The sequence below is a fragment of the Panicum virgatum genome, chromosome 3N, assembly GCF_016808335.1.
Source record: "Panicum virgatum strain AP13 chromosome 3N, P.virgatum_v5, whole genome shotgun sequence".
NCBI classification, from domain to species: domain Eukaryota; kingdom Viridiplantae; phylum Streptophyta; class Magnoliopsida; order Poales; family Poaceae; genus Panicum; species Panicum virgatum.
In genome coordinates, this window is record NC_053147.1 from 24,652,342 (window position 1) to 24,674,030 (window position 21,689).

Here is a 21,689-nt window from a genome sequence, read left to right on the forward strand (position 1 = left end):
TGGACTGTGGCGAGTGTCACTGGGAGTAGAGAATGACAGGTGGGACCCAATTATCAGTTGGAAAAATGAAAGTCCAATTTACTCAGCCTGCTGCAATGGAGGCACATAGTTGAGTGAGTAAAATTTAGAAGTGGGGTTCTAAATAAGTATTTGCTCATCCAAATTTAGCAGGTCTATTAGAGTTGCTCTTAGCGTATCCTACACACACGACACAGACACACACGACTGCGACCTCGTCGCCCAATCGCCCCGTCCTCAAGTCCTTTTTTAAGAAGGGAAAAAAGGTGAAAAGAAAAGGTGCCCTCGAGCCCTTTCATATCGGCATTGTGCGCTACCACGAAGCACCTGGTTCTCGGTGGAAGTGTGGTACACTGGTACTGTATGAGCTCACGATTCCGTTTGATTGGCTCGTATTGCGTAACTTGGCGCTACGATGTCCAAATCATCCAGCAAATAAAGACGGGACCCTCAACAACTACATTGGATTTCAGTAGTAAAGCACATCGCTAGCGGATGCGATTTGGGCTTAAATACTGAAGACGACGGCCAACAGTCAAATTAAGCCCGCACGGTTCATCTGGGGATAAGCAAAGCCGATAGGGTACACCAGTTTGCGTACGTTTGTTGGAGTTGTTCTCTGTTTGGGGTCCACAAATCCACGAGTTGATCATTGATCAAGTTTAAACTGTTTTTTTCTTTTGCAGTGCAGCTGCGGCGAAGGCTCGAAAGTACTGATACCTAGAAGAATCTGATTAGTATTGGTACTGAAATGCTTCTCTCCTGTCCTTTCTGTGTCACTGCTGAATTAAGTGAATTCAAATGAAAATTTCAGACATCAAAAATTGTATCCAAAATACGTCTGCTAATGGGGTTCAACCCGCCCCAAATCCATCCCTACCCATATTTCAAAAAGCCCTAACTACCACCCGCCCCGACCCACCCCGTCGGCCCAATGGCCCCACCCGCCCCAACCCGAAATCACGACAGAAGATGATATGCAACTTACGCGCCGATCTACTACCATAGCGCCCCAACCCGTTTGTGTCGTCAACCCAACCCGCCCCAACCTGTTTCATAGTGCCACCCGTTTCCACCCATCCAATAGTACCTGTATTAAAACCCATCCAAAAAACTCGTCAAGCCCCGCCCCATTAGTAGGAGTAATCCAAAACGACCAAACCATTTGCATGGGCTGGCCATTTTCCCTGGAAAAGCAAGCCCATGAGAATTCGGAGCACACTTTTGTAGGAAGCCCAGGGCCCAAGGCCGCGTCCACTTGAAAGAAAAGAAAAGAAAAAGGAAAAAGGAGTCGGATCGATGGCTGACTTGGGCTGCTTTGGTTCCATTCGGATGCTGCAAAATGCTTCTTCTCAGGTCGTCAAGAAAATCATCTAAAAAAAAGGTCATGAAGAAAATATACGTGGCAGTACTGCCTGCAATACACAGGTGAAAGTGAAACTCAGTGGTGATCAACGTCTCGTCCATGCATCCAACCTTGCGTGGCTTCAAAGGGAACTCTGCCAAGTGTCGAAGCACTGCACGACCGCCCCCTGCAATGCAAGAACGGAGGAGATCGAACGAGAAAAGGTGGCCTGCCTAACATGGAGCCGAACCTGCACGAATTTTTCCACCACAGCTATGATCAGCAACCTGTCGTTTCGACCCTCCATGCATGCATGCCATGCACGCGTCCAGACCAGGCAAAAAAGAGGCAATCGTGCAAGCAAGGCAAGGAAACGGGCTGGCATGGGCGATCTCGTGCTCCCCCTGGGCCGTGCAGGCGTCAACTTTAACCAGGGCAGAGTTGGCCCTGAAATAGTCACTCAGCTGTAGGCCCCTTGTGTTTGTTTCTTGTACCGTGTCATCAAGCGAAGCGCTCAAGATTAATCGTGGACCATGATATGCAGATCGTGTTACGATGTAATCTACTGGTGTTTGAACTTGGATGTTGCCATCGATGAAGTACTCATAACCACCTGCTCATAACTGATGAATTGGTGAAGGATTCATCATTCATGGCGAGTGCGGAGGGGCTGTCTACCGTGGAGTGTTGACTCTCTAGCAGGCGGTAGCACGACAGAAACAAGTAGTACCACCATTGCAGGAGCTGCCCGTCGTCGACCGTGACCGCGTACGCAGATGAGTTATGAGTAAGAGAAGCGCGCTATACACTGTCCCCAAACAATTCAGAATCCAAATCATTACGCTGCCGCTCTCCCCCGTCCATGGCACGGCTTCGGCTGAAAAGGAGAAACAGCGCAGCGCCATCCGCACACAACGGGAGCGCGCACAGTCCGTAGCAGGGCAGAAGCCAGCAGAAGCCCTGAGCCACGCACGTCTGGTCAGTGGTCACTCGCCGACGGGCGGGCCCCAGTCAGTTGGGTAACCGTAAAACTCCATGGCACGTCGCCTCCCTGGTACGAGGAGTAGCATCGGGGTCGGACGCGTTTCGGGCTCCTCGCTCGAGCGCAGCGCTGGCAGCGGGGGCCGGGGCTGAGACGACAGGCGGGCAGGCTCTCCACTGTGGCTTCCTGCAACGTGCCGACATGGTCATGGACTGTGGATTGTGGGGGCGCCATCGTAAGCCCCGCATCATCACCAGATTCGCTCTAGATCTCAAAAAGCAAAATACAAAATTTTTGTAAATTACTTGTATGATGTACTAAATATAATTAAAAAATAAATCACATTACACAAATGGACTGTAAATCGCGAGACGAATCTAACGAGTCTAATTATAATATGATTAGACACTAAATTGCTACTACAGTAAATATGCTCTAATGATAGATTAATTAGGCTCATTAGATTCGTCTCAGTAATTTACAGACGAGATTTATAATTAATTTTATAATTAATCTACATTTAATATTTCAAATATTAAAGATTCTCTTCTAAAAACACAAAAATTTAAAATACATCTAAACACACCCTCTACTCGATAGATCGCCTCCATTCACTGCGGCGGGCCGGCCGGGGCGCGCGCAGTCAGGCTCAGGCGCCATGAATGCGATCGAGGGACTTGACACCGGGCGTCGGGAAGAGCAGAGCCGCAGAGGGGCCCCCCGGGCCCGGCGAGCCAGCCGGCCGTGCTTGCCGCTTCACCCTCGCCGCCGCCGCCGCCGCCGTCGTCCGTCACGTACATCCGGTGCGCCATCCCCTCGTCGTATTCATTTCTTCTCATTCCTCGGTTGCAAGGCAAGGCCAAGCCCAGCCAGCGCCAGCGTCCTGCGATGCCGACGAGAGAGACCTCTCACGCCCCGCCATAAAAGCATCTTCAAGAGTTCCTAAAAGCATCTCCCAATACTCTAATTTTAGACACGAATACACGATCAATAAAATCAACCTCCAACAGTTCCTAAAACTAACTCCCAAGCTTCCCGCTTGCTCAAAACACGCGGTCTCCCAATCGGTGATTTCGCGCTTGTCCAACCGTATAATCGACCGCTTTCGCCAGGTCGGACGGCGATGTCATGGAAGCGATGCGCGGCTTGAAATCCTGCTTCCATGTCAGAAGGGAGCGCCCGTTGTACAGCCGCAGGCAGTTTTACTGGCAGGCACAGACGTGTGGGTGTGGTAGCATCGGCAAGCATCAAGAGAGAGAGAGAGATGCACGTAAAAATCGACTTTACGTAGATTATATGTAGATGATAAAAGCATCAAACTATCTTGGATGCAAGTTAAAATCAAATATAAAAAATACACATGAGTGATATGTAGATGATAAGCTTGGTTTAAGGAGGAGGTCCCACTAATAATGACATCGTTTGAAAGTTTTTGGGAATTATAAATAGGATCAGTGTTGGAGAAGGAGGTATTTTCTGTGTCTCAAATATTTAAGCAAATCTCAATATAAAATTGGGAGTAAAAAGATTGGGTATTCTTGGAGACTAGAAATGGTCGCCGCGTTGCCGCGTGGGCCAGTGAACTGGTCGTTTGAGTCCTAGATGCCATATTTTTCGTAGTACATTTGTTTTTTTAGTTTGCATTTATGTTTAGCCATCTACGTATCCCCTCGGCAGGTGATGTGCTGCTGGAATTGTCTTTAATTTGAGGGACAAATAATTTTAAGATTGAAACTGTGTAATTAAAAAATTAGATATTTGTTGCTGTGTTTTTCATATTATTACAACGAATGGGTTTTTATTTTATTTTTTGCTTGCAGTAGTATTTGTTCTTTTTTACGTTGCAACATTTGTAAAATAAATCCATGGCTTTGTTATTTTCTCATAATTCTCATGGTTGGCAGCCTGTTGTTGCTCTTGTTATATATTTTAGAGAACACCATTATCATAAAAGCATTATTTATGTAATACATTATTTTGTGGAATAAAAATATAGCTATTATTTTTTGGCTACATTTATCGTTGGAAAAGAAGGTCAATTATTTTTTTAGAAGCATGGAATTTGTCAATCCATAACTTATTATTGTTACGTTTTGGATCTTGCTATGAGCTCAGAATTGTTTAATCGGAATTTAGATCTTATTAGTAGAATACAAACAGTAATTAATGAAATTTTGAAGAATATTTGAATAGTGCTCCAACAATTATGGGTCCGTTAAAATGTGCTGTGACTTGTGAAGAAATTTATGACGCTCCAAACAATACGAAAATGGATTTTCTAAACTGTAGGAAAAAATTGGATGTAGGAAATTGGATCTTTGACATCGATGTCGAAATTCTGTTTCCTAATTTCTAGAAATTCTTGCGGATCGAAAATCCTGAAAATTTATTTCGTATCTAGTACGTGTGAATTAAGAAATATTTAATTGTGAAAATTATCTTAGTTTGTCGGCCAAACTCACTACCCAAGATGTAGCCTAAAAACCTATTAAACAAAACCTATACTAATTACACGCGTAATCCTGCACTCTCCCTCTCTTCCAATCCATTCCACGTTTCCTGTGCTGCCGTCAGCCACGTGCACATCCTCTTGCCTGCCTTATCTTCTCCCAGCCGCAGAATAAGAAAGGCAGTAGCCGATTTTCCTTGGTCCCCTCCAAGCAGCCATGGCGCGAAGGCCCCTTCTTCTCTGTCCCTGAGCTACAGCAGCTCCCCTAACTCCTCTGCTTCCTCGCTCACCTGTGGTAGCTGCGTACATCCTCCTCGTCTGCTTCCCCATCATGGAGCAACAGTAGGCAAGTGCTGTTCGTCTCTCTTCCTTCTCATGCGTGACACGACTGAGGCTGGCGAGCCGGAGCGGCCCAGTTGCCGCAGGCGGTCGGCGCGTGGCCTGTGGCCTGGCGGGCGCGCAGCGCAGCAGCCGTCTGCGGCCCGTGGCCAGGCTAGACCGGGCGCGAGGCGCATAGGCAGCGGGCGCGGCCCAGTGACGGCACTGAACATAGCGTCGCTGCGGTGGGGATCGGCCAGGTCCGTATGTACCGACGGCGGCGGCGAACAGAGCTTCGCCACGATGGAGCTGGGTCTGGGTCGGGTGGCAGCGTGGCGAACCAGCTCGGTGGTGCGCCGGCCGAGCCGAGCTGGAGCATGGAGGCTGAGGCGGAGGCGGCAGAGCAGTCCATGCTCACGGCCGGGGCCATGGCCTGCCCGGGTCCGCCCGCGCGGAGCTGTAGGGCGAAGGCGTCGGTCGATTCGACGCCCTGGGCGGCGGCGCTGGTGCCGAGAGCGGAGGCCGTTGGATTTCATATCTACGGTCCGAAATTTTACTGTGTATGTGGCCACTTTGGTTGGGCCGGTTTGGCCGTGAATCGTGTTAAGAGATGCGCTCCGGGACGAACTTTCGATGTTCCGTGCTACTGTCGAACGAACGCAGTGTAACTTCCGTGCCCAAGAGGTGTGAGATCAGATGTGCCACGTTGCAAAAAAAAGGAAAAAAACTGAGTTCCGCAGTTAATGTAGCGCCTGAACAAGTCTCAGGGACATGTGGCCATGTGGGCGATTCTTTTTTCCCCTCTTCTGCACATGCCCGTTGATGCAGAGCGTTAGCACGGTGAAAAAAAAATTAAAAATTCGAACGGCCGGCGTCCATCCTAGATGTAACGGTTATTCTACGCCTACTTGTAAGATTACTGAATAATGATACTGGTAGTATATGCGGCACACGTCCGTCCGTGCATCCTGGCCGACCCCGGATCAGCAGAATCTGCGGGCCTGCCTGCGTCTCGGGTCCTGCTGCTCCCGATCGGAGCCCGGCACAGCCAACAGACCCGTGCGCGCGCCGGGTTTCGCTCCCCGGCGCACGAGGGTGCCCAGCCCAACCGACCGACCAAGTGGACAAAAACAAATGCCCACGAGCGCCCACCACCACGCCTACGCGCTGCGCCGCGGGGGGCGGGCAGGAGAACGAAACGCCGACGACACGGCGGCGGCGGCGGCGGCGGACGCGGGGGAGAAGAATCGGTGCTGGCACGGCCGCACGGCCACGGCGGGTTTTGTTTTGGAGACCATCACCCAGCGGCTGGCCGGCAGCGACAGCCGACAGCGAGTGCGGGGGACCGACGGAATATGGGCGCCGCCTATAACGGTTTCCGAGGCGGCGGCGGCCGCTGCTGTCCAAGAAAGGCACCGGGGCATTCCAGCAGGTGCGCGCCACCGCCAGGATCGGAGTAGAGCCCGGGCGACGGCGAATCCAACGTTGCCGCTGCCGAGCTGAGCCGGTGCGGCGTCGTGCCGGCGGGCATGGCGTGACTACGCACGATCACCGGCGCCACGGCTCTTGTGTCTCTTTGCCTGTTCGCTGGTCTCGTTCGCTGATCTCATCTATCTATCTATTATATTATTAAATGACTATTAAAACAAGCCACCACGTTCGGCGAGAAGATCTAGAAATTCCCACGTTAATCTAAAAAATAGAAGAATTTGTACTATTGGATTTTATGAAGATCTAACGGTTCAAACTAACTCAAGAGTCCATATCAAATATGATTAATAAATTACTAATTTCGGATTTAAAAAATTAATGAAAAGTAGGATATGACAGAGAGTCCATGCTGAGTAAGATTAGTAAATAGCTAAATTTAAAATTAAAAAAATAAGAAAATTAGGGCTCCACCAAAGAGTCCATATTGATACAATTACTAAATAGGAAAATTCTAAATTATCAAATTAAGAAAATTAGCATTAGCACTAGACAAAAAAATTCATATTAGCCAAATAGCAAAATTAAAATTAAAATTATAAAAAAATTGGCATTGAATATGACTAATAAATAGATAAATGCAAGAACTAGAAACAAAAAAATTGTAGTTGATGTGAAGAGTGATTAAGAAGCATATTAAGAAGGAAAATAGCTAAACAAATAGTATATGTCAAATGCAATAATAAAAACCAAATTTGAGTTCCATGTCAAATAAAGTTTAATTTAGTGAAGATCTAAATAGTATTAATGTATAGAATTTACACTATTGGATTTAATAAAGATCTATCGGTCTAAATTGACCAGAAGAGTCTATGTCTAATTTAATGCATGTAATATTATAAACTACCCAAAAGTGTCTGTATCAAATTAAAGTTAAATACAGAGTCCACATAAAAACTCACGTCTTCATCTATGTCTCACATTAACCCTCCTCAAATATGCAAAAGAAAGAAATACGGCAGTAGCATAAGCGTGACAGTGCGATCATAATTGAATTGTATCTGTATTATAGAAAGAGATAATTGCTTTCAAAAATCTTCAGAACGCCCTGCACAGCAGCGCGACCGTAGTATTTGCCCGAGATTCCAAATCACAATGTTTTGAGTCTCAAGAACGTCCTACAGTACATGCAGCTGCATGAAGCAAACTGGATTCTACTCATAACCATTGCCAAACTCAATCAGTCCGTTTCTTCTGGAGCAAGTGAGCAACCAAACATCAAGATAGGGATGAAAAAGATAGTGACGATGCGCAGAGTTCCAATCAATGTGAGAGAAACATCTGCTGAAGAACCAATGCTTTCTCCAAACAAAGATTATCATCATAAATGTTATATTCCTGAATAACTTCAGCTATACAAACTAATCTGATGGTGGTCAACAAAGATTATACAAATAGTTCCATAGAAATAATAATCATTGGGATAAAGAGTAAAGCACCGAAATCTACAAATAAATGTGACTATTTATTAGCCCAATCTTAATAGATGTATGGGGAAAATTACAGACTTAATCGCGTGAGGAATCAAATAGTATAAATAATTTTTAACATTATTATCCACATCTAATATTTTATATGTATATGAAAAAACACTAGGTACGGAACACAAAATGTGATCTATACCTCTAAAGAAGTATAGAGAAAGGGAATAGAAAAAGATAAAGAAGCAGCAAGGTTGAACGGATAAAGAAAGTAGAAAAGGTGAATAGAAAAGGAAGGTAGGAAAAAAATGAGAAAATGAGGGAAAAAGAAAAAAGACAAAGTGGAATTATTGGTTTAGTCTTTAATTAATATCATTAGTCACTACTATGTTATTTCATATGAAATTATGTTATTATGAAATCAAATTTTATATTAGGGGAGAATATAAAATTATAGCCAGGGCACGTTGAACATTTGACATCTTCCATATATTCATGAAAAAAATAAGAGAACCCGTTCTACCGAATAATTTTCAAAATGGCTCTATATTCATAAGAGAAGCCACAAGTTATTTTAGCCATAGCAAGATGCCTAGAACCCTGCTAACCTATCCCAAAGCTGATTGCGTATGGTACAAAACAAGTGATTCAAACAAATGTTGCCGCTTGTCCTCTTCGCTTAAAAAAACAAAAGTCATGAGACACAATCTAAACTCAGCAACTGACTCGAACTAAATAAGAAACTTCTCCATTAGATGTATCGGATGTGAAACACACTAATTGATTCAACTATACAGAGGAAGAAAATGGAATACAGAGAAATCAGTAGAAATAGTTATAGAAAATAGAAGATAAAAAAGAAGAGTTAGAAACAACAACAAAGTTATATATGGAACTAAGATGACAAAACTCTAAAGTAGGCCAATTTATACAGTCATATAGGCTAAAAACAAATAAAAAATTATGCAGTGACCAAACTGGGAAAAATAATAATTGATTCGATTGAATAAAAGATTTAGAACATATATGCATTCATATAGCACACATATATATATAAGATTTGCATAACTTTTATTTGCTAAAGTCAGCATGAGGCCCCAACTTATCTTTTAGCATAATTTTTTTGTCTAATCCATGATCATTTTTATTTCGCTCATATGATGTGTCAGATCTAGATATGCTAGATGCTACTTAGGTGCTCTAACAACTACGCTAGATATATTTTCGCTAAATAATAATTAAAATAGTGCAAGATACAAATCGAACTTCAACATCTAAGTTACAGACTGTTAGCAAACATCACTAACACATACATATAAATATATTTCATAACTACTTATAAAAAAACTTTGTATAAACACAAACATATATTATATGCATCCATATTGAAGGTGACCCAATATCAAAATTCAATCCTCAAATTTAGATTTTGCAGGTTAAAGTAATAAAATATGCAACTATAATATAGAACAAACCAACATAAAAATTGATGATTGGTATGAACTCCTATGCATAGAAAGCTGCAGGTAGTATTCAGCAAGAGCAGATGAGAGGTAAATAAATTTGCGAACGGGTGCCTAGCCGGATTGATTTGATGGTCTCACTAGCACTCCTTATTGTCATGGATTCGATTCCTAGTGGGCGAATTTCAGGTTGAGGTGAAAAAAAATACACTCGCATGTCTACAGGCCAAAGTCCATAAAATAGATCCCGGCCCGCTCTCACACAAGTAACGGCTTGGGTTACCCCACCTCTGTGTAAGGGTGAGGCTGAGGTTTGGAGATTCTCGGCCTACGTGAGGTTTTTTCTTGTTACATTAACACTCGGAGACAGCTTGTTTCTTGCAAGTTGAGTTTTTTAATGTAAATAATAAAAAACTAAATAAAAAACTAGCTACTCGTGCTATTAGCTCGGGCCACCTTGCTAGTTATCTTATTATTTAGCCAACAAACGAAGCCTCCACATTCGCTCTCAAGGCCTAAAAATTCCCATATTAATTAAAAAAATAAAAAAAAATTAAATTACTCATCACTGTCATTATAATAATATTAGTCAAAAATACTCCTTATTTTATTAACCAGGCCCATCACGTTTCCATACGCGAACCCAAACATGTTAATTTATTTTCTTATTTTAATACCCCTTATAATAAAATTTAAAATCTATATGGAAATAGGTTGACGTCACGTTTTCATAGATAAGACAAATTTACTTTTTTTTTAAAAAAAAAGAATCCAAACAGAACCTATACGAGAACATATTCCTCATGAAGCAAGATCGGCTGAAGACGAAGGTATGCAACGCATGAGTTGACTCTATTTTTTTCAAAATATGAGAAATTGCAATTATAGGATCTATGACAGTTAAACTAGAGTTGACGTCACGTTTCCATAGATGAGCCAGATTTATTTTTTTTAAAAATAAATCCAAACAGAACCCATACGAGAGCAGGTTGACTTCATAACAACAATATGTAGAACTCGCCGCTAGAGTTCCACAATGTAGCGCCTCTGCAATCTCTACGACTCGCCACCGGAGTTCCTATACTTGCCTAGAACTTGCCTCTACGATCTCTACACCTCGCCAAAGTTCTTCAAAGCATTGAACATCAGATTGCTCGAAACTCTCGGCCTCTCCATGCGCTGCGGCGTCAGTGTAATAAACCCCCCCCCCCCTCCTGCAAAGGTACTCTCATGCTTGCATATTCATCCATAGGTCATCATGAATATATGGGGATGGGTTAAGTAATAAAATTTATTAAAGCAAAGCATCTTTGTTGATGAAACTCATATTCAGTGAACAATTTGAGCAAAGTGGCATCAACCAGGGTGCTACAATTAATTATAGCCGGTAGCAATAAAGGTAACACTAACTACAATTAATTATAGCAGGCAGCAATAGAGGTAATGCTACATATTTTTTTTGTTTTAACTTTATAGTAGGCAGATTGATTAATGCTACATGTTTGTCCTTTAGTTGTTAGATCACTCGGTAAGCTATTATCACACTTCCATGCAAATGTTTACAAGTTGGACAAGTAGAAACTGTCCCACAAGCTGCAAATTTGCACTAAACTTGAAAAAACCACCTTGCATCCAGAGCTTTGTTTAACTTACAATCCCATCATTCGGTACATGGGCAAGAAAGTTTCCCATGACTTTTGATCACTGTCCCACAAGCTGCAAATCTGCACTGAACTTAAAAGAACCACCTTGCATCTAGATTTTTGTTTAACTAACAAACCCATCATTCAGTACACGGGCAAGAAAGTTTACCATGACTTTTGATCAGTCAAACACCAAAGTTTCCCTAAGATTATCATTAACCATCCATCGATAGACAAGGGTGTTTTTAAAAATAGTTTGTGAAAAGCGAAAACAGTACAAACTCTCCCAAGAAACAAGTTTATAAATTACCCACCAGTGCCATTAAAATATATTTATAAATATAAATCTATCCACCATTTTGCATATCAAGCTACATATCGTACATACCTATAAAATACTAGCTACACAAACACTTAACATATTTTACCACATATATATTTTATTATATTATCAAAATTCCAAATGCACCTTCACGATTATATTATTATTAGTTAAAATATATAATACAATTCTAGGCTTTGCACTATATTAGACTACCATCCTCCAAAGGTTTGTTGCTACAAGACACTACCGCACCTCACAATTAACACCACAAGCTCAAAAAAAACACCATAAGCAGATCAGGGACCAGGACAATATCAATCATGTCATGATTGGTATAGTAAGCTTATCAGGCTTGACCTCTGCACTATGGAGATTTGTTGGCTTCCAAAAAGCAAAAAACTAGGCCATGGAGGCGTGGCGCCATGCAACAAAGGACAGAATTAAACATAGTAGCAGCAGACGACCAAGAGGATCATGAAGTAGAGGAGCTAGCAAAAAAACAACTGAATCAGTTGAATTGAGCAATGGACAACATTACTGCAAGAGCTGGTAGATAAGAAATAGATTACTACTACTACAACGAATGGTAGTAGCAAAGATCGAAGAGATAGGTAGTCGTGACAGGATTAGGGCTGTGTGCTTGCCATGAGGCCACATCACTGACAAAGAAAGATGTAGGCAAAAGAAGACACCACTGCACTAGCAGCAGAAAAACACTCTTGATTATTGAAGCAAATAGCATGTGACGAGAAAAATTTAAATTTATAAATAATAATTAGATAAAAATACAAGATATATTTAGAATATCAATACTAGCCCAGCAAATACACATGCCACCTCACTAGTTTGTGGGAAAATAGGTTCAACGATGGCCATTTTTTGAAAATGGCGTTAAAAGAACAAACCAATTCGCTACACTACCATTGGCTCTACCAGGCTCCACCTGTTCGCTGCTGTAGAGCATGGTAGAGCATGCTGTGGTCGAGGCTCGAGCATTAACAGCAACAGAGCATAATTCAGCTATGCAGCACGCTAGCCATGGAAGAATGGATGCGTCGAGCAACGCCTCCGAGTATTAAGATGCGGTCATGAGATTAAAACTTCATTTTATCCAGCCCCCGAATGAACAAAATGGTCACTGCGCTACACATGGATGTAGGGATCTATGGTTATACCACCACTGCCCAAACTCCTGAACATCTAATCCATCAGCTACAGAAGAAATGCAACAGCGGCTGATCGGCAGCTCGCCGTCGTCAGTACTCAGTACAGCCCCAGCATGGTCCGCGCGAAGGACTGCGACCTCAGCTGCCGGCCGCCCTTGGCCGGGAGGATGGCGGCCCGGCGGCCGCTGGCGCTCCGCACCGGCGTCAGGTAGAACCGCAGCATGCCATTGTCCGCGTGCCCCGGCGAGCGCCGCGCGCTGCGGTTCCGCTCCAGCGCCGCGCACTCCTCGCGCCGCCGCTTCACGTTGCCGTGGGCGTCCGCGCAGCTGCGCCGCGAGCTGCCCAGCCCGCCGCTGTTGCTGCTGAACGAGCTCCGCGCGCTCGCGTTGCTGTTGCACCGCTGCATCCGGCCGTTGTACCCGCGGGCCCGCAGCTCCGGCCAGGGCTCCGAGAACGCGCGGTCCGCCGCGTCGGAGCGGCGTCCGGCGGCACGGCGGTGGATCAGGCCCCAGAGGCTCCACGCCTTGCGCCACCGCCGCAGTTTCTTCGCGGGGCCGTGGAACGCGGCGTCAAGACTGGCGGAGAAGTCCTCGACGAGGGAGCTCGTGCTGAAGCGGTGGTGGTCGAGCAGGTCTTCGGCGTGGTGGAAGTGGTAGAACTCCGAGCTGCCCATTAGAGGAGACTCCTTCCCATTGGCAATGGCGGCCGGCGCCGCCACTGGCACGGGCACAGGCACAGGCACAGGCACGGGCACGGGTCCTGGCTTTGGGTCAGCGACTTCGAAGGACCTGCGCACGGAGCTGGACCGGTCAAGGCTCCGGCGGCGCCTGCTTGATGTGTCCAGGTAGTAGTCTCGCGTCTGGGACGAGCCGCCGGGGACGTTGGCGTCGGCGTCGGCGTCGGGCTGGGAGTCGTCCTCCACGGGGATTTGGCCGTCGGAGCGCTCGACGACGCCGGCGGGGGAGTCCTCGAGCGCGGAGAGGATGGGAGGTAGGCGGGAGAGCGGCGGCGGCGCGCGGCCGAGGCCAATGCCGGTGCCGGCGCCGAACAGGTAGCCGTCCCAGGACGCGCGGGGCTCGTCCCAGGAGAAGCCCACATCGTCGACGGACATGCGGCCGGCGTCAAGGGAGAATCTTGGGTCGGTGTCGCACGAACGCCGGCCCCCAGCGAACTCCGAGCCGGCTTCGCCGCGGTGGAAGCGGCTCCGCCGGAGGAATGAGGGCTTGTACGGCTTCTGCGGTGGGGGCATCGCCGCAGCAGCAGCCTTGCTGCCCGCGGCCTCCTGCTTCTTCATCTTCTGCTTGCGCCTCCACTTCTGCCACTTCTTGCTGAACACCGAGGCGGCTAGCCAGAAGCTCCCTGCAATCTCCTTGAGGTCCTTGGGCGGCGGCTTCTTGGGCTGCTGCGACTGCGAGGACTCGAGATCTATGTGATCCTTCATGGCCCGTACGTCCCGCGCCGGGGCATAGGCCTCGGTCTCCATCTCCCCAGACGTGTCCACCACCAAGACGGGCTCCGTCGCAGGAACAATCCCGTCGGAATCCTCGGCCACGGCGATCTCCTCGTCCAAGAACACCTCCGGGACGCACGCCGGCGGGGGAGGCGGCGGCTGCGGGGGCGGGAGGACCTCGGCGGCGAGCGCGGCCGCGGCGGCGGAGGACGAGGCCGGGAAGGCGCCGAACGCCGTGCCGTCGCGGACACGCTCGCGGTCGTCCAGGTGGAAGAGCGCCCAGAGCGTGCTGCGCCCGCGCACGTCGCAGGACCGTCGCTGCGGCTCGTACGCCCCGCCGGCGCCGGCGACGGCAGCGGCCAGCGCGTCGCCCCCGCGCCCGCAGGAGAAGGACTTGCTGCGGCGGAGGTCCGGCAGCGCGGCGGCGCCGGATCCCGAGGGCCCCCCGGCTGCAGCGGCGGCGGCGGCGGCGTTGAATGGCCTGGAGAAGAGGGAGCGGATGGCGGAGGTGGACTTGCGGCCCGGCGCTGCGGCCGTGGCGGCGGAGGCCTCGAGCCCGGCCAGGCGCTCGCGGAGGCAGGCGGCGCAGAAGCCCGTGAAGGTCTCCTCCGGGTGGAGGTCGCATGTGGTGGACACCGACCGGCGCGGCGGCGGCACCGGCGGCTCCATCTGCAGCACCATCTATCTACGCCGACCCCGAACAGCTGGCTAGCCCCCCCGGCTTGTATCACATTGCTTCGTCGTCGCTCGCGGCGGATGGTTTTGTGTAAGGCCTAGGAATCACGGTTCTCGGGCTGGCTCTGAGCTCTCTCTCTTGTTCTTTTGCTTTTCTCCGTGTGGCCTTCTCGGGGTTCGAGGCTGCTGGTTTGGTTTGCTTTTTTACTCCTTTCCCAAGGGAAGGTGAAGGGGATCAAATGCACACGCTTTCTCGCTCACTGTTGCTACATGTTGTTTGTATTACCGGGCGCCCCTGTGATCTCGCCAAGGTTGGCCTTTCGGCGTTGCTTGATCCAAAGGTAGATCATTCCTTCGTGCGTGCGAGCATCAATGCGACCATGTCACACTCACAAAGTAGCATGCAAGTTTCTGCGTTTATAACGTGAACTCCAACCCTGCAATGAGCACAATTTCTGGAGACTCGGTCAAAAGGAGGAAGAAAAAGCGGGGTAACGTTTCACTTGCTGCTCCCTCTATTTTTATTTATATATCGCATTAGAATTGTTCTAAATTTTAACCAACTTTAATCAAATATGTCGAACAAAAATATTTACAATACTAAATTATTCTATTGAATCCATCATGAAATATATGTTGAGAGTCCGGCCCTATGTTGAGTAGTACTATTGTTATTGATATATTTTTCTCTAAATTTGACCAAAGCTAGTTAATTCTAATTTAAGACAAATCTAATACAACATGTAAGTAAAAATAGATGGAGTATTTCAGATTAAAAGAAATGGACCAAGGATGATAGCCAAGACAACCACAGATGTGGATTGCAAGCCGTGAGTTTTTCACCTGCTTTGGCAGGCGGTGACCACTAAAGTTCGCGTTTGCCGCGCACGTTTGGGCGTGCCAACAATTGGCACATCCGCGGATGGACGCCAACAGGACGCAACATGGTCGCTACCCCGCTGCTACTGTACAGCAGCTACGGCCCAAGAGCGACGCGTCATGTGTGCTAGTGCTACACCTACACTGGTATAGCACTATTCTAGTAGCTCGCAGCGTCGGATGTGGCCGGAGGAGCCCGTGGCCGCCGGACCGTAGCGTAGGCGTAGCGGTATCATGTGGACTTGGCACGCTCGATCGGCAGCAGCTAGCAGCCAAGAAACGTGTTAAAAATGTCGGCACGCCATACCCCTCCCGTTTTCAGGTGCTTCGTGCTCTCTCGTTTGGATTGGAGTGCCTGGCGAAGCTCCATCGGCCAGGTGAGTGAGAGAGAACGTTGAAAAGGCCTCGAGGGAAGACAAGTGCAGACTCGCACCGGCTACACATCCGGTAAAAAAAATTACCATGAAGCATAAAAATGTAAAAAATTGCCCTGAGCAAAAAAAAGTGGAGGAGGAGGAGGCCAGCGACGTAGGCAAAACTGACAGCCCATTTAGTTACCAAAAATTTTCACCCAAAAATTTTTGTCTCACCTTTAGATACATACAAGGAGTATTAAATATAGTTAAAAAATAAAATTAATTGTACAATTTAGATGTACACGATGAGACGAATCTTTTGAGTCTAATTAGTGCATGATTAGCCATAAATGCTACAGTAATCTATATGTGCTAATAATGCGGTCAAAGGTCTCAAAAAATTCGTCTCGCTGTTTTCAAGTGAGTTCTGAAATTAATTTTTTAATTAGTGTCTAAAAATCTCTTTTGACGTGTGGTCAAATATTTGATATGACTTTTATATAAAAATTTTCATCAACTAAACACCAACTCAACAAAAGTGCCGGATGCTCAGCGCTGACAGGCGGAGGTGGCCTGGCCGGCAGCTTCCGTGGGCCGGACGGGGGCCACGTGAGACATCTGAGGGTAATCAATTCGTTCATCAGCGACGAGGGAGGGGCAGGGGAGCCGCCCGTCGTCGTCCTTGCTCGCTTCGTCATCAGCCCACAACCCTCTCGTGACGCAGAATCGCAGCAGTACGTTCCAAGAAACGGGACGGTCTTTAGAGCCTGGTTAGCAGCACGTACTCCACTCCTATAGTGTAGCACATCCATTCGAAAGAAAAAAAATGATAAAACCCGGGCGGTGTCATCCAATCAGCTTCGGTGCATATGGTTTTTCATGGAAAGGGATCGGTTCAAGACGGGGGCAGCTCTCGCCAGTGGAATCTAGTAAAACACCAACAAATGTTACTACTTGGCTGGCTCCTGGTGAAGCCATTTCCACAGCCTAGTTAATTCAGCTTCTTTTTACTTCAAAAAATTCAGCTTCTACCTACTACGATAAAGAAAAAACGATCAGGAAGCATGACCACCTCCCCCACAAAACACAACCTTTTTCTTTGATGACAGCAGCAGGCGTGCATGGATGAGGTCTCACTTTCCCGCTGGCCCTTTTCAACCCCACCTCCACGGCCCCCCTTCCCTACCTGTCCATGAGTCATGCCGCCATGGCCCACGAGCTGAAGAGCACGGGGGGCTAGTTCGGCCATTTCCCCGTGCGTGGCCTCAACAAGCGCGGCAACAAGAAGGCACGCACGCCACGCACTAGGACTGTGTGTCGCTGTCCCTCCCCAGCTCTCCTCCGGATTTGTCCTACTTGGGCAGGCACGAACCGATCCCGATTTGAGACAAAAGAGAGGCATCCGATGACCAAAACAGCTCAGGTCCTAGTGAGGAGCTTTGCTTAATAGCCATCAGCTTTGTTGTCACACCAGTAAAAAGGAGAGGAGAGGAGAGCTGCACTGCACTGCACTGCACATGAGGGCGAGCCAAAGCTGTCGCCTTCCTCGAGCTCAGGAATGATAAACAATCATGGCGCTAGGGCGCTAGGCTTTGCGTCCTTCCGATCGGGAACAACAGTGTCCTCGCAGGATTCTCCTCCTCGCCGCGAACGCGCTACCTACCCTCGCAGTGTGCGAAGCGGCCGGTCGGGAGTTCGACTCCCGATCATGGTTAACCTTACCACCGGTCCGGTTTGACCGGTAACCAGTCAAACCGGTCCGGACCGGTTCCGGTTCCGACCGGTTCCCAACCGGTCCAAATTCAAATTTTGAATTTGAATTCAAAAAAATGAAAAATTCTCAAAAAATTCCTAAAAATATTTCAAGGTGTGATGAATCTAATGGTGTCAAATTTTCTCAAAAATTCGTTCATTTAGTATGGTTTGCGGAATTTATAAGTTAAATAAAAAAAACGTGCATACGAAAGTATACAAATACAATGTAAAAGTAGTATAAAAAAGAGTTGGAGGGTTCATTTAGACTAAAATATGTTGTACAAATATTTATTTAGTATACTTTGTGGGCATTTGAATTTAAAAAAAAAAGAAAAAAATTTGAATTTGACCTGTACCAGTCAAACCGGCCGGTTACCATCCAAACCGGCCGGTATACCGGCCAAACCGGCCGGTATACCGGTCTAACCGACCGGCATACCGATCGGAACCGGTTGAACGGGGAAGTTTGAATTCAAATTTGAATTCCACCGGTTCCGACCGGTAACCGGCCAAACCGGACCGGTATACCGGAACCGGAGGCCGGCGGTTACCGGTCACCGGTCGGATACGTGAACCCTGCTCCCGATCTCGCACCGGGGCACAGTCCCCACAATATTATACTGTTCCCGTTTGGTGTGATTCTAGGCGGTTGCCTCTTACGCGTGGAGCCACAAAGGGAATGCGACGCGCCCGTCGCCTACGGAGTCATGGATTCCGGTGATCTCAAAAAAGACATGGTCTTAAGTCTGTGTGTAGTTTATAGGTCTGGTTGTACACGAGTAGTGTGTGTGGTGAGTGTGCGTGTGTACGAATAGATGCTACAGTTGTACCCAGATGAGGGGCAATTAAAAAAAATTCTCTTCCTCGCCCCTCATCACGGTCGCATGCATGTGCGATCGGCCGCGCTCTCCCGTACTCCCAAATGCCCATGTTTCTTTGAGGCCTCGCCACGCGAGAGGTTGCGTCTGGATTAGGAGCAGCCAAGTGAGGTCGCAACGCATCCATGAGACCATGATCCATGCTCGAGTTCTTTAATGGCCGCCCTCTGGGATCTTTCCAGCAGGCGGTGAAGATTTTATTCGGAGCGGGTCATCACGTTCGTTCCCCGGCCCTCCCGGTCGAACGGAGCACTGACATTGGCGATTTGGCGTTGCCGATCACGCTTCACGTAAGACGAGATGATTGGAGCCTCTCCTCCGAGAAAATTAGAGCTTTTTTTTCTACGTACTAGTACAAGTAAGCATGCTCGCGGCGCTTAAACCAGCCACGCTAGCCAGCGCGTGAGCGTGGACGCATGATGCCTGGTGTCAGTTCGGGCGGCATGGATGGACAGGCGGATCCATGGGGAGGGTTAGGCCATGATTGGCCTAATCGCGTCACTTGAGGCTCCTACGCGTAGGCCACGCCCTCTTTTGAGCAAGCACAAAGCGGAAACCAGAGGGCGGGCCTGGGATCCGCGTGAGCAGCCAGCGCGCGCTCGCTTTTGATCGTACGCGACGCGCGCATCGGAAAGGAATCGGTCGTGTCCCACGAGCAGCCGAGTTCGCCGTGGCATCTCCGGCCGAGCCGGACGTGCGCCGCCTTTCGGGCCGGCCGTTTCCCCGGCCGGCGGAGAAAGAGCTCCGTCCTCCTCGGGCATCAAAGAAGGACGCACGCGCAGAGCAAGCGGAAATATGGGAGACGCGCCGTGTCTGTTTTGTGTTTCCATGCGACGCGGATCCCCAAGCCCGGAATGCGAATTCGGAAGACCTGTGCAGAGGGAAGCGATGAAGAAGAGCAGGGGCCATGGCCGGGACGGGACCAGCACCAGCACCAGGCATCAGGAGCAGGGGGAGTAAAGAGACGTCTCCTTGCCTGGGCCCGACCAAGCACCCTCGGTAAATTTCGGAGCCTTCGCCCTGGACCTCGGGCCTGCAAGAGGAATCCGCTGGAGCCTGCCCGCGTGTGTGTTATGTGCCTGGACGGATTTGAGGAGGAAGAAGAAGAATCGGGGTTGGGATTAGAAGAAGCTTGAGGGAGTTCGCACTGTGGACGTGCTCAGAGGCCTGCTTGCTTTAGAACAAGTAGAGATAACAGTTCAGAGAATCTACACGTCTCTCTCCATTACACAGGGTATGGGATTTATAATCCCCATCGCTACATTACTGTTGGACACCAGGTAAGCATCACGGTTGTGCTGAGCTGGATGTATGCTTGGTCATGACATTCTCTCCCCCTTGGAAAGCAGCTTGTCCCCAAGCTGAAGCCTTCGGAAATCGACGGCGCAAATCGGCTTCATCTTCCCAGGAAAGAAGTCGAGAAGCAAAATTCCACTGAACACGAACTCGAGCAGAGGTAGCACCACCCACACCCTTGAAGGCGCGTTCCACAATAGCCACTGGAGACACCAAATCATCAGGATCAGTGCAGACGGTTGATAGATCAATACTAACCTCAACTTGTGGGGGAACATGACGTTTCAACTGAGACACATGCACCACAGGATGGATTTGAGCATGGTCAGGCTACTGAAGACGATATGCCACTGCACCAATGCGCTGTAGAATTGGAAAAGGCCCATAGTAGTGGAAGGCAAGTTTCTGATTACTTCTGGGAGCCACTGAAGATTGAATATGTGGTTGCAGCTTGAGATAGACTAAATCACCAACAACATACTCTTTTTCAGTACGATGAGAGTCAGCCTGGTGCTTCATCCGTTGCTGAGCACGTAGTAACAGCTGCTGGATAAGATTGGTAAGCAGATTCCTGTTCTGAAGCCAGTCGGCAAGATCAGAAACAACACAGTCCTGAGGATCAACCAGGCCCAGATGGAGCGGTGGGTGACCGTACATAATCTCAAATGGAGTGTGACCCAAAGCAGTATGGAATGTCGTATTGTACCAATATTCAGCCAAGGGAAGCCATTTGTACCACTGACTGGGGCAAGAATGCACAGTGCACCGAAGAAATGCTTCCAAACATTGATTAAGACGCTCAGTTTGGCCATCTGTCTGGGGATGATAGGAGGAACTCATAAGCAGCTTAGTATCACCGAGTTTAAACAATTCTTGCCATAAGGAACTTGTAAAAATACGGTCTCTGTCAGAAATCATAGCCTCAGGTAACCCATGCAACTTGTAAACATGTGTAAAGTATAACTGAGCCACTGACAGAGCAGTATAAGGATGGGCTAATGGAATAAAATGACCATACTTAGAAAATTTATCAATAATGACCAGAATGACAAAGCACCCATGAGACTTGGGTAAACCTTCAATGAAGTCTAGGCTCACCACTTTCCAAGCTCTATCAGGGACAGAGAGAGGCTGCAAAAGACCAGCTAATTTGGAGTGCTCCACTTTAGCCTGTTGACAGATTTGACAAGCTTGAACAAACTTTGTGACTGATTGCTTCAGTTTTGGCTAGGCAAATAGTGCCTTAATCCTCTGATAAGTAGCCTGAATGCCAGAGTGTCCTCCAATGCCACTGGCATGTAAAGCCTGTAAAATATGAGATTGGGCCAAAGAATTGTGACCCGCCCATACTCTCCCTTTGTACTTGATAATGTCATTGTGCAAACTGAACCCTTTGTCATTAGTTGGGGATATACTGAGCTCAACCAGAAGTTGCTGGGCTTCAGGGTCATCAGCATAGCCTCCCTGAAGGTGGCCCATCCAGGATGGTGTACAAGCTGAAATAGCATGCAGCTCTGAAACATTTGAGGCTGGACATCGTGATAATGCATCTGCAACAGCATTGGTACGGCCTTGCTTATACTGGATTTTAAATTGCAAATTCATAAGTTTGAGGAGAGCTTTTTGTTGGAGTTTAGTAGTGGCTTTTTGATCAGTGAGAAACAACAAACTACGGTGATCAGTTCGAATAATGAACTATTGACTCATCAAGTAAGGTCTCCACTTGTCTACTGCAAGAAGAACAGCCATACATTCCTTTTCATAAGTAGAGAGAGAGAGCAG

General features: G+C 47.6%; 1 protein-coding gene across 1 annotated transcript; it reads right to left on the bottom strand.

Moving 5' to 3' along the window:
- Window positions 1-12,541: 12,541 nt before the first annotated feature.
- LOC120665306 (protein OCTOPUS-like) lies at window positions 12,542-14,990 on the bottom strand. Its single transcript, XM_039944832.1, has one exon. The coding sequence runs from the start codon at window positions 14,747-14,749 to the stop codon at window positions 12,716-12,718; it is 2,034 nt and encodes a 677-aa protein (XP_039800766.1). The 5' UTR covers window positions 14,750-14,990; the 3' UTR covers window positions 12,542-12,715.
- Between the last annotated feature and the right edge of the window lie 6,699 nt (window positions 14,991-21,689).